Source organism: Tachysurus fulvidraco, chromosome 2 (genome assembly GCF_022655615.1).
Source record: "Tachysurus fulvidraco isolate hzauxx_2018 chromosome 2, HZAU_PFXX_2.0, whole genome shotgun sequence".
NCBI lineage: Eukaryota > Metazoa > Chordata > Actinopteri > Siluriformes > Bagridae > Tachysurus > Tachysurus fulvidraco.
The window spans coordinates 14,269,875-14,283,571 of NC_062519.1; the positions used below are offsets into that span (position 1 = coordinate 14,269,875).

The following is a 13,697-nucleotide window of genomic DNA, read 5'->3' on the forward strand; positions in this document are numbered from 1 at the left end:
GAACACGCAGCCCTGAGGGACTCCAGTGCTCAGTGTGGTGGTGCTGGAAATGCTGTTCCAGATCTGAACTGTCTGAGGTCTTCCAGTCAGGAAGTCCAGGATCCAGTTGCAGAGGGAGGTGTTCGGTCCCAGCAGGCTCAGCATCTCAATCAGGTGCTGTATTGAATGCTGAATAAATTTTGAGGTAATTCAGCCTGAAAACAACAACACTGTCAAATTGTAAAGAATTATGAATTCACAACGAGAAATGAGTTCTCACTTTGAATTTCAATACCACGTTTAAACCTTCATCATATTCATAAGTCATAGTGTTGATCTTACCTGTATGTTTCGACACATTGAGTGAATTGCAGTTCATCCAACTGACGAACATGTTTGTGTGTTCGTACGTTTAGTTTCTGTTTAATAGTAAGACAAATTGTAGCGTTCCTTCATACACTATCACTCCTGACTCATCTCTGCTAATCGACTCCATAGAAAGGCAAAAGTTTTGTAAGTTTGACTTGGCTGGAGTTCGAAATCCAAACAGTTCATTCAGTTCCTGCTTTTCTGTGTGTTGTGCACTGTGTTCTTTAATATCAGATGAGACACGAGGTTCGAGCTCGCTTGCTCTGTACAAACCTGATGAATGTGCTCTAGACTCGGGTTAATTGCTATTGTACCGGTGCCAGTTTGTGTGTCAGGTTGATGCTGAGATTTGCAAACACACCTGAGCACATGGCGGTTCTGATGGATGGATCAGTCAACGAACACTGACGTGTGCATCAGTCTAAATGAGACCTCTTTAATGTAGATATCATTTACGTGACATCGGTGACACATGGCATCACATTAATTGCCAAACTGCTTAATGACTCTTCTCATATATCAGTTTAAAGATCTGGATTTGCCACTAATTTAAGAATCTGTTACTTTAGATTGAGATAAATGTGACAAATCTCCATGAAACAGATATATCTGTAGATTAATATCCAACGATATTTAACATATTTTTGTGTACATACTTCCTAGACATGCTAGCACATATTAGCTCTTCGTATAAAATGCTATTTGTTGTCATTTTTATGAAACACCTGTTCATTCTGTAGCTTGTTATATTGTTTAAAAGTGACTTTGTGGCTGTGGGAAAAAAAATCCCAATACTTTGGGTGGGAGTTAAAACGGGCAGTCTTAGCCACTTAGATATAGCCACTTTATCGCACAATCATATATCCAATTCAGCCTGGATATAATTGGGGTCATCTTGTACGATATACTTAAAGGCCAATGAAATCGCAGAATATTAAACCAAATATTCATTTCAGAACACTCACTCACTCACTCACTCACTCATTTTCTACCGCTTATCCGAACTACCTCAGGTCACGGGGAGTCTGTGCCTATCTCAGGCGTCATCGGGCATCAAGGCAGGATACACCCTGGACGGAGTGCCAACCCATCACAGGGCACACACTCACTCTCATTCACTCACGCAATCAAACACTACGGACAATTTTCCAGAGATGCCAATCAACCTACCATGCATGTCTTTGGACCGGGGGAGGAAACCGGAGTACCCGGAGGAAACCCCCGAGGCATGGGGAGAACATGCAAACTCCACACACACAAGGTGGAGGCGGGTATCGAATCCCCAACCCTGGAGGTGTGAGGCGAACGTGCTAACCACTAAGCCACCGTGCCCCCATTTCAGAACAATAAAGATATAATATTATAATCAGTATCCTGATTACTACAGACGTAAATGCTACATGGACAGTTGGTTGTGTGGCAGTTGCCACTATTTGATGTGATCTCAATTTCTGAATTTCTACCATGTGCTGTAAAGTCAAAAAATGTATTGAATGCCATACTAAATTCTTAAATATGACACAGTTTTATTAATTAATGGGTAGTCTATGGATAGTTGACTTTTTCTACACAAAGACCATCAAAGGAAACGTTTCATAGATCAGATTGGTTCATAACAGTGACCTGATTTTGTGTAGAGTCTCTTGAGCAAAGTATGTAAATTGATACGGTGACCTCGATTAAGTAAACCGAACGCGCCGGTTGCGATTCCATGACGGTGATTTAGTATCCTCTGGACACTTTCTGTGAATTGTCTGAAAAGCAGTCTCGATACAATGCAGGAATTTCATTCAGAGCTAGCATAATTCCTCTGAGTTGTGACAGAGTTGTACCGGAATACGTTCATTTGTGTGTTCATGACAGATTTCCATCTGTATGCTGTGATTAAGTACAAGTCATTGAACCAGGCAGACCAGCAGGCCATCATGTGTACATGGCTGTTTGCTTCGCTGAGCATGACGGTCATTGTCAGAACCTTGTGTCAGAACGGGCTGGTTCACAAGGGACGAGGGTGTACGTGTGTGCGGAAGATGATCGCTTGAATGGCTGGACAGAATTTTCTGCTCTCATGACCACTCTCAGCATCTGGCTTTAGACCAAGCATTCCTGCACTAGGACATCAGAACACTGTACAGACCAATTGTTTCAACGTTTCCACATTCACGTTAACAAAATGAACAAAGTATTGTTTTGGCGTTCTTGTTTTATCTATCTACTCGCTTACCGAAAAACAAATGACTGGCAACTTCCTGCATTAATTCCTTGTGCAGGAGAACATGGAGGAACAGCAGGAAAAAAAAACAAAAAAAAAAAAACAGAGAGGAAGATGAGAGAGAATGAGAGACAGGGTAAATGGAGTAGCTGTCAGGTGTGTTCTCTCTGCCATGCACTTTTTCCTCTCTTCTCTCTAGTGTTCTCTACTTCTCTCCCAGCACCTCAATAGAAGTTGAAATGTCCAGGATGAGTGTTGTGTTCTTTAGCTGTGCACGAATAAAGAGTCAAAATCGGCTTTTCCCGTTAGGGGTTGTCATAGCGAATCATCAATCTCCACCTAACTCTATCCTCGGCATCCTCTACTCTCGCACCATTTACCTTCGTGTCCTCATTTAACACATCCATATATCTCCTCTTTGGCCTTCCTCTTGACCTCTTACCTGGCAGCTCCATCTCCAACATCCTTCTACCAATATAACCATCTCCCTCCTCTGTACATGTCCAAACCATCTCAATCTATCCTTTCTGACCTTGTCCCCAAAACAGCCAACCTGAGCCATCCCTCTGATGTGCTCGTTCCTAATCCTGTCCATCCTCGTCACTCCTAAAGAGAACCTCGACATCCTCATCTCTGCTACCTCCATCTCCTTTTCCTCACCGCTACAGTCTCTAACCCATACAGCAGAGCTGCTCTTACTACACCCTCCCATTGATTCTTGCTCACACTCTTCTGTCACACAACAACAAAACACATAAGTATCTATGTATTCATCTGCATGCTTCATTTACATTTAGTATGATTTTAAAACCTGAAACGTAAATTGCGATGTGTTGTTCCTGGGTTTTTAGAAACCGCTTTAGTTTCTGGTTAAAGGTGATGTGAAGTTTGAGAACATTAGGCAGGAATCCATCCCAAGGTGCCCATGAACCGTCCTGTGTTTGGGAAGTGGGAGAAAATCTGAGCTCCTGCAGGGAATCCACATGGACAGAGCATGTGACAGACACGTCCCCTTCAGACAGAAACCTTAGAATATTTCCTTCCAAATGATAAAGTGACTAAGAGATATGATTTAGAGCCGTTCCACACCTCAGTAACCGGACTTTGATTTTCACACACAGGCACTTTCTTGCATTCAGCCAGAGCCTCTTATTTTCCTTTTTGATGAAGCATGTGCTCTCGGGAAGTCGTGGCCTAATGGTTAGAGAGTCTGACTCTCAACCCTAAGGTTGTGGGTTCGAGTCTTGGGCCAGCCACGGCTGAGGTGCCCCTTGAGCAAGGCACCGAACCCACCAAACTGCTCCCTTGGCTCCGCAGCTTCTAGGTGATGGTGTTTAATTCGAGACAGTTCCAATCACTTTGCAAATAATTTCTTATTAATTTCTCACTGTCTTATACTCATTTTTAGTGTACCGGTGTACTCCACTAGAGAGACGAGTAAAACATTATATCACATCAGCTTATTACAATTCGAACACTTGCTTCGAAGGCAAACTTTAAAAGCTTGTATACTGAGTCTGTGATATATTCAGAGCACTTCTACATAAGAGCAGAAGGTGCTCTTGCATCGTTCGTGAAAATTGCACATGCGAGGGAAACTGATGAAGATTATACATGCTTAGAGACACAAGCAAAACATTTCCGTGCGTACAATTACTCCCCTCGGCAGCTCAGTATACGGTACTGATTAATGGAGTCTGCCCGTTGTTTAGCTGTCGCTCCGTAGCAACCTGAGCAGCGAATTTATTTGATGGCTCGAAGAAGTAGTCGTAAAAGGATTCTCTGATGGAGCAGCTATACAATCACTTTGTCTTTTTTTTTATCAGCTTCAGATAAACTCTCGAACACATGCCGTTCCTTTTAATCTGGAATAGTCAGGAGCAAGCCAGAAGTATCTAGGCTGCTCTTGGCTTGTAGCAGAGATTCTATTCAAGTCAATGAATATTTCATTATCGCACACAATGCATCTGTCTCTCTAAAGCAAGAGCGCTCAGCTTGGCTTTTCGCTCGAGATGCACAAATGGAAGCTTTACGCTTCGTGTGTTGTAAGTTCTGCTGCGTCGAAAACATCTTGAGTAAGGATCTAGTTTAACAAATGCAGTGGAAAGTGCAGTCTAGTAATGTTTAAAGATGTGTAAAGCAATGACCTTTAACCAGACATGAAAAGAGTTTTCTTCTGGTTGAGATGAAAGTGAAAGTGACGTGACATACGGCTAAGTACGGTGACCCATACTCAGAAATTGTTCTCTGCATTTGACCCATCCAAAGTGCACACACACAGCAGTGAACACACACACACACCGTGAACACACACCCGGAGCAGTGGGCAGCTATTTATGCTTCGGCGCCCGGGGAGCAGTTGGGGAAGTTCGGTGCCTTGCACAAGGGCACCTCAGTCGTGGCTGGCCTGAGACTCGAACCCACAACCTTAGGATTACGAGTCAGTCTCTCTAACCATTAGGCCACGACTTGCCCACAAAAAAAAAAATTATGAAACTATCAGAAATTATGCAGTCGAGATTCCCGCATTTGGGGAATTCGCAAAGGTCAGCACAGCCCGAGTGCAATGGCTGACCCTCGCTTTGGGTAAACCACCTCCTTGAGCATGGTATTGTCCCTGCCAGGTAAGATACATACAAACAAGCCTTTATTATCGCCACATAGACATTACAGCACAGTGGAATGTCCCATGCTGTCCCAGGCATTATAAAGTGACGTGACATACGGCTAAGTACGGTGACCCATACTCAGAATTTGTTCTCTGCATTTAACCCATCCAAAGTGCACACACACAGCAGTGAACACACACACCGTGAACACACACCCGGAGCAGTTTGGTGGGGGGGCGGGGGGGGGGGGGGGTTGAGCTAAGGTTACCCTAAGGCGGAGGTTGAATCGAACCCCCAACCCTGGAGATGTGAGGCGAACGTGCTAACCACTAAGCCACCGTGTCCCCGCTCATATTTATCTTCCACTAGAATGTAAAAATATGTCTGACAGATCATATCTCAAGTACCTGTGGAAACGGTTTCAAGACGTTTTAATCAAGTAGTCTGCTAATGTGACAACTAACAAAGCTATAAAAAGCAGCTGCTTTTGTCTCTTCTCTTATGTTATAGCTTCATCCTTATATTAATAGACTAGCCATGCAGCAGAGAGCTCTAGTTTTCAGCACAGTTTTCAAACAGTCTCTCAGTGATTGCATACTGTTTTAAACACCTTGTACAATGACTCACTCGATTAGCTGGTCCTTTATAGCTGACACCAAGATGTATTTGTGTTCATGCTACAAGTGTGATCTGGCCGTGTCCCAAACCACCTCTCAATGTCAGTCCCACAAGCATTTCAAAGTTTAATTGTTGTGGCCAAAATTGCTTAATTTTGCCGTAGCTTTTTTTTTTTTTTTCGAAACGCATTTTAAGAAATTTCACAAAGTTTGCTCAATCCTAGTTTCATTTCTGAAACAAATTGAAACCCTTTTTCCAAATCAGTGTACAAACTGAAAGTGACGTGACATACGGCTAAGTATGGTGACCCATACTCTGCATTTAACCCATCCAAAGTGAATACACACACATCGTGAACACACACCCGGAGCAGTGGCCAGCCATTTATGCTTCGGCGTCTGGGGAGCAGTTGGGGGGGGTTCGGTGCCTTGCTCAAGGGCACCTCAGTCGTTGCCGGCCTGAGACTTGAACCCACAACCTTCGGGTTACGAGTCAGACTCTCTAACCATTAGGCCACGACTGCCCCCAAAAACTGTCCTGTACTATAATCACAGTGAATATAAATGCTTTTCATAATTAAAAACAAAAGATGAAAAACAACAAATTGACCATGTGACCACCACCAGACAGGAGTGAAACTCTCTCTGAACATGTTAAACAGTCCTTTTCTTCTGGGATCTGCGATAGGACCACATGCTGCCGATAGCAGGAATAATCTCAACACCCCACAGCCACACAGCGTAACCAAGCACGTGATTCATATTCAACCACAGACTATTAGCCTCCTGAGGAACACTGTGCACCATGATAGTGTGAATTTTTAAAACTGCAAGAGAGTCAGGTTTTTTCTTCCTCCAACTCAAAAAAAAAAAGAAGTGTGCTAATGCAGCAGAACTCAGCTCTGGGCTTTGGTGGGTTGTGTAGCTAGCACTGGGAACATAATAAACCTTTCATGTAAGGCATCTACTTCTTGTGATTTTTTTATATATATATATTTGATGTGGTTTGGGGATAGGGAAATGCCTTCGTCAAGGCTGTCTTTGGAGAGAACTTCTTCTTCTACTTCTTCTTCTTCTCCTCTCTGACTTTCTCGGTTTTCTGTTCTTAATTAATGTACGAGGCCAATGTACATTCTTACACATTATATCGTAATCAAACCATTTCTCTTCGCGTCGGTGCTTAAACGTCAACCAGTCGGCTTGTATCTCAATAACCTGCATATACCGAACCTGTAGCAACCGAAATCAGCCACTGAATCAAGTAAACCTTCAGTTTCAACAAATTTAGCATTAACTACATTAATGCTAGGTCTGATTCCACCATGTTTTCTGACTGACACGGACCCAACTCAGAAAGCTCCCAGTTCGTGTTCGTTTAGCTCGTAAATACCATCTTCCTGACATGACTTGTATACCAAACATAGACCTGATCGATGAGCCGACTCAACAGGTGCACACGCTCGAGGAAATAAACGATGACCAGGCTAAAAGATAAACCAAATACGACGAGCACAAGATTTTCTTTGCAATGGGAATCACATTGCAGCCATGATGTCGGTGAGCCATCGGTTTATGTTTTAACCCTTGTACCTTGAGTAGGGTTTAAGTATTTCTTTATTCACTCGAAACAGAGCGGAATCAGCCTCGCTTGAGCAACTGTAGAAATCTGTGGTGGTCTGCAGGTTAACTTACAGAACGTAAAGAGTCCCACGATAAATATAATATCGCATCAAGAAAAAAGTTGTAAACAGGAGTTTAATGGTGTTTTCTTTTCGTCTGCTTGTTTAATAACTCTGACGCACTGCCAAGTTTTTTCTCTCAAACAGACAAAGCTGTCAAATTCTGTCATATTGTTCTGAATGCATTCTGTAGCAATGAAGACCAAATGTTCCAGCTTGATATCACTCGTAAGGCCATCTGCTGTTTTATAACTCAATGCAATAAGTAATCAGAATTTCTCAGCTTGCTTATTTATTTATTTATTTATTTATTTGTTTATTTATTTATTTATTTATTTATTTATTTATTTATTTATTTATTTATTTATTTATATTTCAATCATAAAATCCAATTGGTCTGTTTATTTGTCTTGTTCAGTGATATTCGAGGCTTGTCACCTGAATGAGAGGATCAGCTTCAAGAGCAGTGACCCCAGATTCGGCGTCGGACCCGATGGATCTCTGTACGCAGAGAAAGACGTGACAGACCTGTCCGAGCCCATCCAGTTCATGGTGACGGCTCAGGGGAGCAAAGACTCAGACGTCTGGGAGACGATCGTTAAACTGGTCTTCACCAGACACCCACATCCTCCTTTCATAAACCAGGTGAGTCTAATATACGTCTGTAAGAAAAAAAATCGAGCTCCATCTCGGTGATGAATCAAAGTAGAAAATAAATAAAAACTTCAGTCTGTTTCATCCTCACGGAATCTCTTGAGCATTAAATTCCAATGCAGATCCCTCATATTTAATTGCAAATTCCATTACAGCATATTGCCTGAGGAAGAAAATGACGGGGGAAAAAAAATCGCCCAACATGTATATTCGAAGTCCGTAGGCGGTTTAAAAAATGAAGTGTAATATATGCGATGTGGGCGCCTCTCCTATAGCGCTAGTGTTTTTTTTTTTTTAATCATAAAGAGTAAGTGCTTTTGCATTAAAGAATCACAGAGCCGGGATTAAAATTTCTCACCAGCATTGCACATGGCAATTATAAAGTGCATGGTATAATTGACACTGATTAAGTTAATCTTGCCACACAGGTAATGTGTTTGTGAAACCTGCAGGACTCGACACTACAGCAATAATTAATTGTGCTCGAGCAATCAGCACTTTCAAAAACTAGCTGGTTATCAGTTGATTCTCTCAATTGCAAAGGATTTCTTTCTTTCTTTCTTTCTTTCTTTCTTTCTTTCTTTCTTTCTTTCTCTCTCACACACACATATACATCTGATCGTTCACTCTCCTGGAAAGGCATTCTAATTTGAATAGAGAGCTTTCAGCATTTAACTCTGGGCAAAACACCAAACGGCGTAATCTAATTTTATTATGTAAATGTGCAAATTCAATCTCTAGACAATAGTCACTCCGAGACACATTTGCTTATGCTTATCTGAGCAAATCCCCCGGAATGCAGATACCGATGCAGCCGTGATTCGCACCCACAGCGTAGGAGTAATCAGACCATATTTCACCATGACTGCTCATTGACAATGCTTTTAAATCTGACATTTTCATCTTCATGTCATTTCTTCTATTTCTAATCCATCTTCTGGGTCCAGATGAGAAAGCTGTCATATTATTAACTAAGGGAGAGCATTAAAGGTGGAGTTAGCGGGTGTATAATGGACTTAATATAGAAAAAGTATTCCCAATTACAGTATAGGCTTCAAAGTGTATTCAGACCTCAAGATGTAAAATTTGATGTAACTTCAGTATGTTATGTTGAATTATTTCTTTTGGGCTACAAAAAAACTCAAGTAATCAAATCAACAGCATTTACAAAGATTAATATAATACAAAAGATCAAGATTAATATTAGACTTATATTTAAATGTTTGTTTAAATATTTATCCCCAGTATTTATCCCTAATGAACAAGTCTGAGGCGAATGTGGTGAGGAAAAACTCCCTTAGATGGAAGAGGAAGAAACCTTGAGAGGAACCAGACTCAAAAGTAAACCTCATCCTCTTTGGGTGACACTGAAGGGTGGGATTATAAATATAAAGTCTGACAATTGTGTATCGATGACAAAGACCACATGGAGTTTGCATCTCTATTTGGATCGCTTCAACAATACATCCCAGAAATTTGATTCCCCTTTGGAACCCCAGCACATGTTGGAGTTGGTGTGTACCTGGTTTATGCAAACGTCCTTCCCATTGGCATTGGGACTATTCCTGCATCTAATGTGACCCAGAAATGACAAACTGCAAGAAAGGACTAAGGTTTCTCCGGGGAGGAGGACATGCGCTCCTCTCGCCATGTCCCTAACCCCTCACATGTCCCTGCCTTCTGTGCAGCCATTTAGAGAAGCCTCTGTGTGCCAGGATGCTGAAGGACACACACACACACACGCACACACGCACACACGCACACACACACACACACACACACACACACACACTCACACACACCTAAACACACACCCAAACAAATGTCCTAACTAAATGGGCTTTGGGATTAGAACAGGATAATCAGTGTAAAAGGCCACGTATGCCGCTCTAACACAAATTGCTCTCTAGGATGAATTGTTGGTCTCATGATAATATTATCTAATATGAGCTGCTGATTAGATATTCACTCAGAGGCCTGATTTAGAACGCTCACTCACACTGCACTGGCTCCAGGTCACTGTATAGTCACAAGCCTTAAAAGTTTAATGCCCTGACTTTATAAACTCATACTTTTGGCTGCTAAGTCACATTGAACATGTGAGCTCATCTTGTTTTGTTAAGGCAGCACCAGAAGCACGTGAAAAGTAGACACGTGAAAAGAAGCTTAAAGGCAGGGTCTCCGATTTTTGAGAAATGCTTCAGCAAAACTGAGTCAGGCCGAATAATAAACAAAAATCAAAACAAAAATCAAAAGCAGAAAGGGGCGGGGCTTGTCAGTATGGGCAGAGAGAGTGTTCAGTGTGCGTGTGTGACATTAGCAGAAAGCGGTTTTAACATTGACATGGAGGATAAAAACAAAGAAAGTAAGCGTAGAAAGGCTTATGATAAGCCAAGAAGTAGGACGTGTTAATATAGGATCAGCTTTCCAGCGCTGGAGAGAACTGAAGGAGCAGGAAGTTGGCCACATATTCACAGGTTGGAGTTTCCCGAGTCAATAACTCCTGAGTTAAATGTTGTTACTACACAAATAACACCTCTTTTCTATCGTAGTAATGTAGAGAGGCAGCTACAACCGTGTTTTGTGTAGTAACAGCGTTTAGCTCAGGAGTTATTGACTCGGGAAACTCGACTTCACTTAAGACGCCGAGGCGCTTTTTCCTTCTCGATAGTTGAGTAACGTTGGTTTTGCTTTGTTACACAGAACTAATATATGCCTTTGTCCTTTACATGATTATGCTTGTGTGTCATTTTTGCTTCTTTGTTTATCTGCAATCATATTGTTCTTCCCTTCAGCTATGATAAAGACACATTTCTTTACATTAGTTGCCTGGGTTACGTACAGTGTGTATGTGTGGGCGGAGCTATCGATACAGGGGTGGGACCCATTTGGGTTAGGGGTGTGTTTGTTTTGGTGATTTCAAATGTCGACATTGGCTTTCAAAAATCGGAGACCCTGCCTTAAGCACACAGAATTTCTTTGTTTTCCGCAGAACGATTTGTCGAGAAACTAAGAGCCTGACAAGGACAGGGTCACAAAATTTGAGCATATTGTTATCTATTAGAGATATAGCATGAAATATTACAGAACATATTACAGGAAGTTTGCTGAGGCATAGGGAAGCAGCCTCACCATTGGATTTCAATACTGCTTTATGTTCACTAGATATTAGTGTGATGCTTTTAAACCGAAATGGATCAACGACCATGCCTGTGTTTCTCTTCAGCATCTCTCATCCATCTTCAATAAGTCACTTAGAATTGCTTGTACTGTGCTTGTTTTGCTTGCACTTTATTTATTTATTTATTTATTTATTTATTTATTTATTTATTTATTTATTTATTTATTTTTCAAAGATTTCATGTGCAAATAGAAAGCTATGATGACCAGCGAGAATAAAATAAGGTGCGATGGTTGCACAGTGGGTAGCATTGCAGACCCACAGCTTTAGGGTCTCTGATCAGATCCTGAGTTCAGGTTACAGTTGCGTATGAGTTTCATACGTCTGTGTGGGCTTCTTCTGGGTTCTCAGGTTCCTCCCAGCCTCCAGAAGACATGTCAGCTAGTCAGATTGGTGACACTAAATTGCCTCTGGGCATGAATGAGTTTGAGAGGGAGTCTGTGCATGGTGCCGTCTGGTACACTGTTGAATTACTCAACTGTTGCACACACGACTCCTACAGTGTTGTAACAAACCTCTACATACTGTAGTTACGAAGGTCAGCAACCTCTAATTAAACTAAATAAGACATATCAGTGATGAAGCAAAGCTAAGCTGGTCTAAGCTATCTTCAGTGCCTTACATAAGTATTCACCACGTTTTACTTTGCATGGACAAACCTGGAACTGAAACAGAACTCATTGTGAATATATAGTACTTTGCAAATGTTTTAGGCAGGTGTGAAAAAATGCTGTAAACACAGAAAGCGCTCGGAAATATAAATAACGAGTGTTTATTTCTGTCAATTTACAAAATGCAAAGTGAGCAAACAAAAGAAAAATCTAAATCAAATCAACATTTGGTGTAACTACTGTACCTTTTGCCTTCAAACCAGCATGAAGCGATGGCACGGCCCCCACAGAGCCCTGATCTCAACATCATCCAGTGTGTCTGGGATTACATGAAGAGACAGAAGGATGTGAGAAAGCCGACATCCACAGGAGATCTGTGGTTAGTTCTCCAAGATGTTTGGAACAACCTACAAGCCGAGTTCCTATGAAAACTGTGTGCAAGTGTACCTAGAAGAATTGCTGCTGTTTTGAATGCAAAGTCTGGTCACACCAAATATTGATTGATTTAGATCTCTCTTTTGTTCATTCACTGCATTTTGTTCATTTATTAACACTTAATAACCATTTTCGAAAGCATTCTTTGTTTACAGCATCTTTTCACACCTGCCTAAAACTTTTGCACAGTACCGTATGTCAAGAGATTTATCGCCATAAAGTAAATCACGATTTCAGTTAGAGCCGACGCACCGTATAATCTATTAATCGTTAGCAGTGTTATAGTATTGACGTGGAAAAAAAACAAACACAACAAACAAACGATTGGCGCTTGAATTCTCACATCAGTTACAAACCTATTTCAGTCTAATATTTAATAAGCTTGTTCTGGTAGCAAATTAAAGGAACGTTTTATGTGAATTTGAAATGTTTTTTTTTTTGAGGAAACAATAACCTCCAGATGTCTGCAGCAGAGCTGTGGGCCTACTAATGACCAGATGGCCATCTCCTAAACTGTTAGAGAATGAATACAACTGGTTGGGCTGTTTCTTTTGGGGCTCGGGGGCAATCTATGCAGCTAAATCACACCCACTGAATGTGTTTGTGTGCCCATGTGCCAGTCTATATAGTGTACGCCTACATAAAGTAACCCCTACCATGTGTGGCATCCAACTCACATCAGGCTTGTTCTGGTTTACTTTTCTGCCTTCCTTAGTAACAGCCTTCCTTTGTCAGCCTGCCAGCAGAAAAAAATCGTTTTTTTTGTTTGTTTTTTTTTTTGCCATTGTTTTGCGATATTAGCCCATTCTCAGAACAAAATTTTGGCAAGGGACCTGCTGAAATGTAGGAAAGAGCCAGAATGAGACATAATTGGTTGTACATAGTTTGTCCCAGTTTTTTTTAGGATTATATTTTTGTATGTTTTGTATTGTGAACTATATGAGAAAATGTAAGGTTGGTTTATTTAATATTATGGAAGGAGTCTGTGATGTAAAGTACTGCCAGTAAGTTTTCTGAATGTCAGAGGACATTCCGTTTCTCAGTACTAAAGCATGACAATCTGCATGTTTCTGTCTTCAAGATGAAGCTGGAGAGGAAGCCGGTGGTGTTTTAATCATTGACCAATAGTGTTGGTACAGTATAAGAAGAATAAAACACTCCAGGACATAGTGTTAGAGGTGCATAACACCACCCCTTCATCGATGATTTGTTTTTAATAGTATATAACATATAACAAGAATGGATTGTCACTGCTCTCAAGGTCACAGCATTAAAGCTTAGATCACAGTGGATTCAGACTCCGGATCCACTGGGACACTAACCAGGATGAAGTGGTTACAGATGACGAATG

General features: G+C 41.3%; 1 protein-coding gene and 1 non-coding gene across 2 annotated transcripts in view; one reads left to right on the plus strand and one right to left on the minus strand.

Annotated features, from left to right (window-relative positions):
• Nucleotides 1-13,697, plus strand: part of cdh4 (cadherin 4, type 1, R-cadherin (retinal)) — a 379,372-nt gene that overhangs the window by 81,401 nt on the left and 284,274 nt on the right. The window contains exon 3 of the mRNA XM_047810282.1: nt 7,884-8,110. Within this exon, the coding sequence (XP_047666238.1) occupies nt 7,884-8,110 (227 nt within the window). The remainder of the gene's footprint in view (nt 1-7,883; nt 8,111-13,697) is intronic.
• On the minus strand, nt 5,037-5,192 carry LOC113661936. Its single transcript, XR_003445138.2, has one exon. It is a non-coding gene; the product is annotated as a U1 spliceosomal RNA (small nuclear RNA).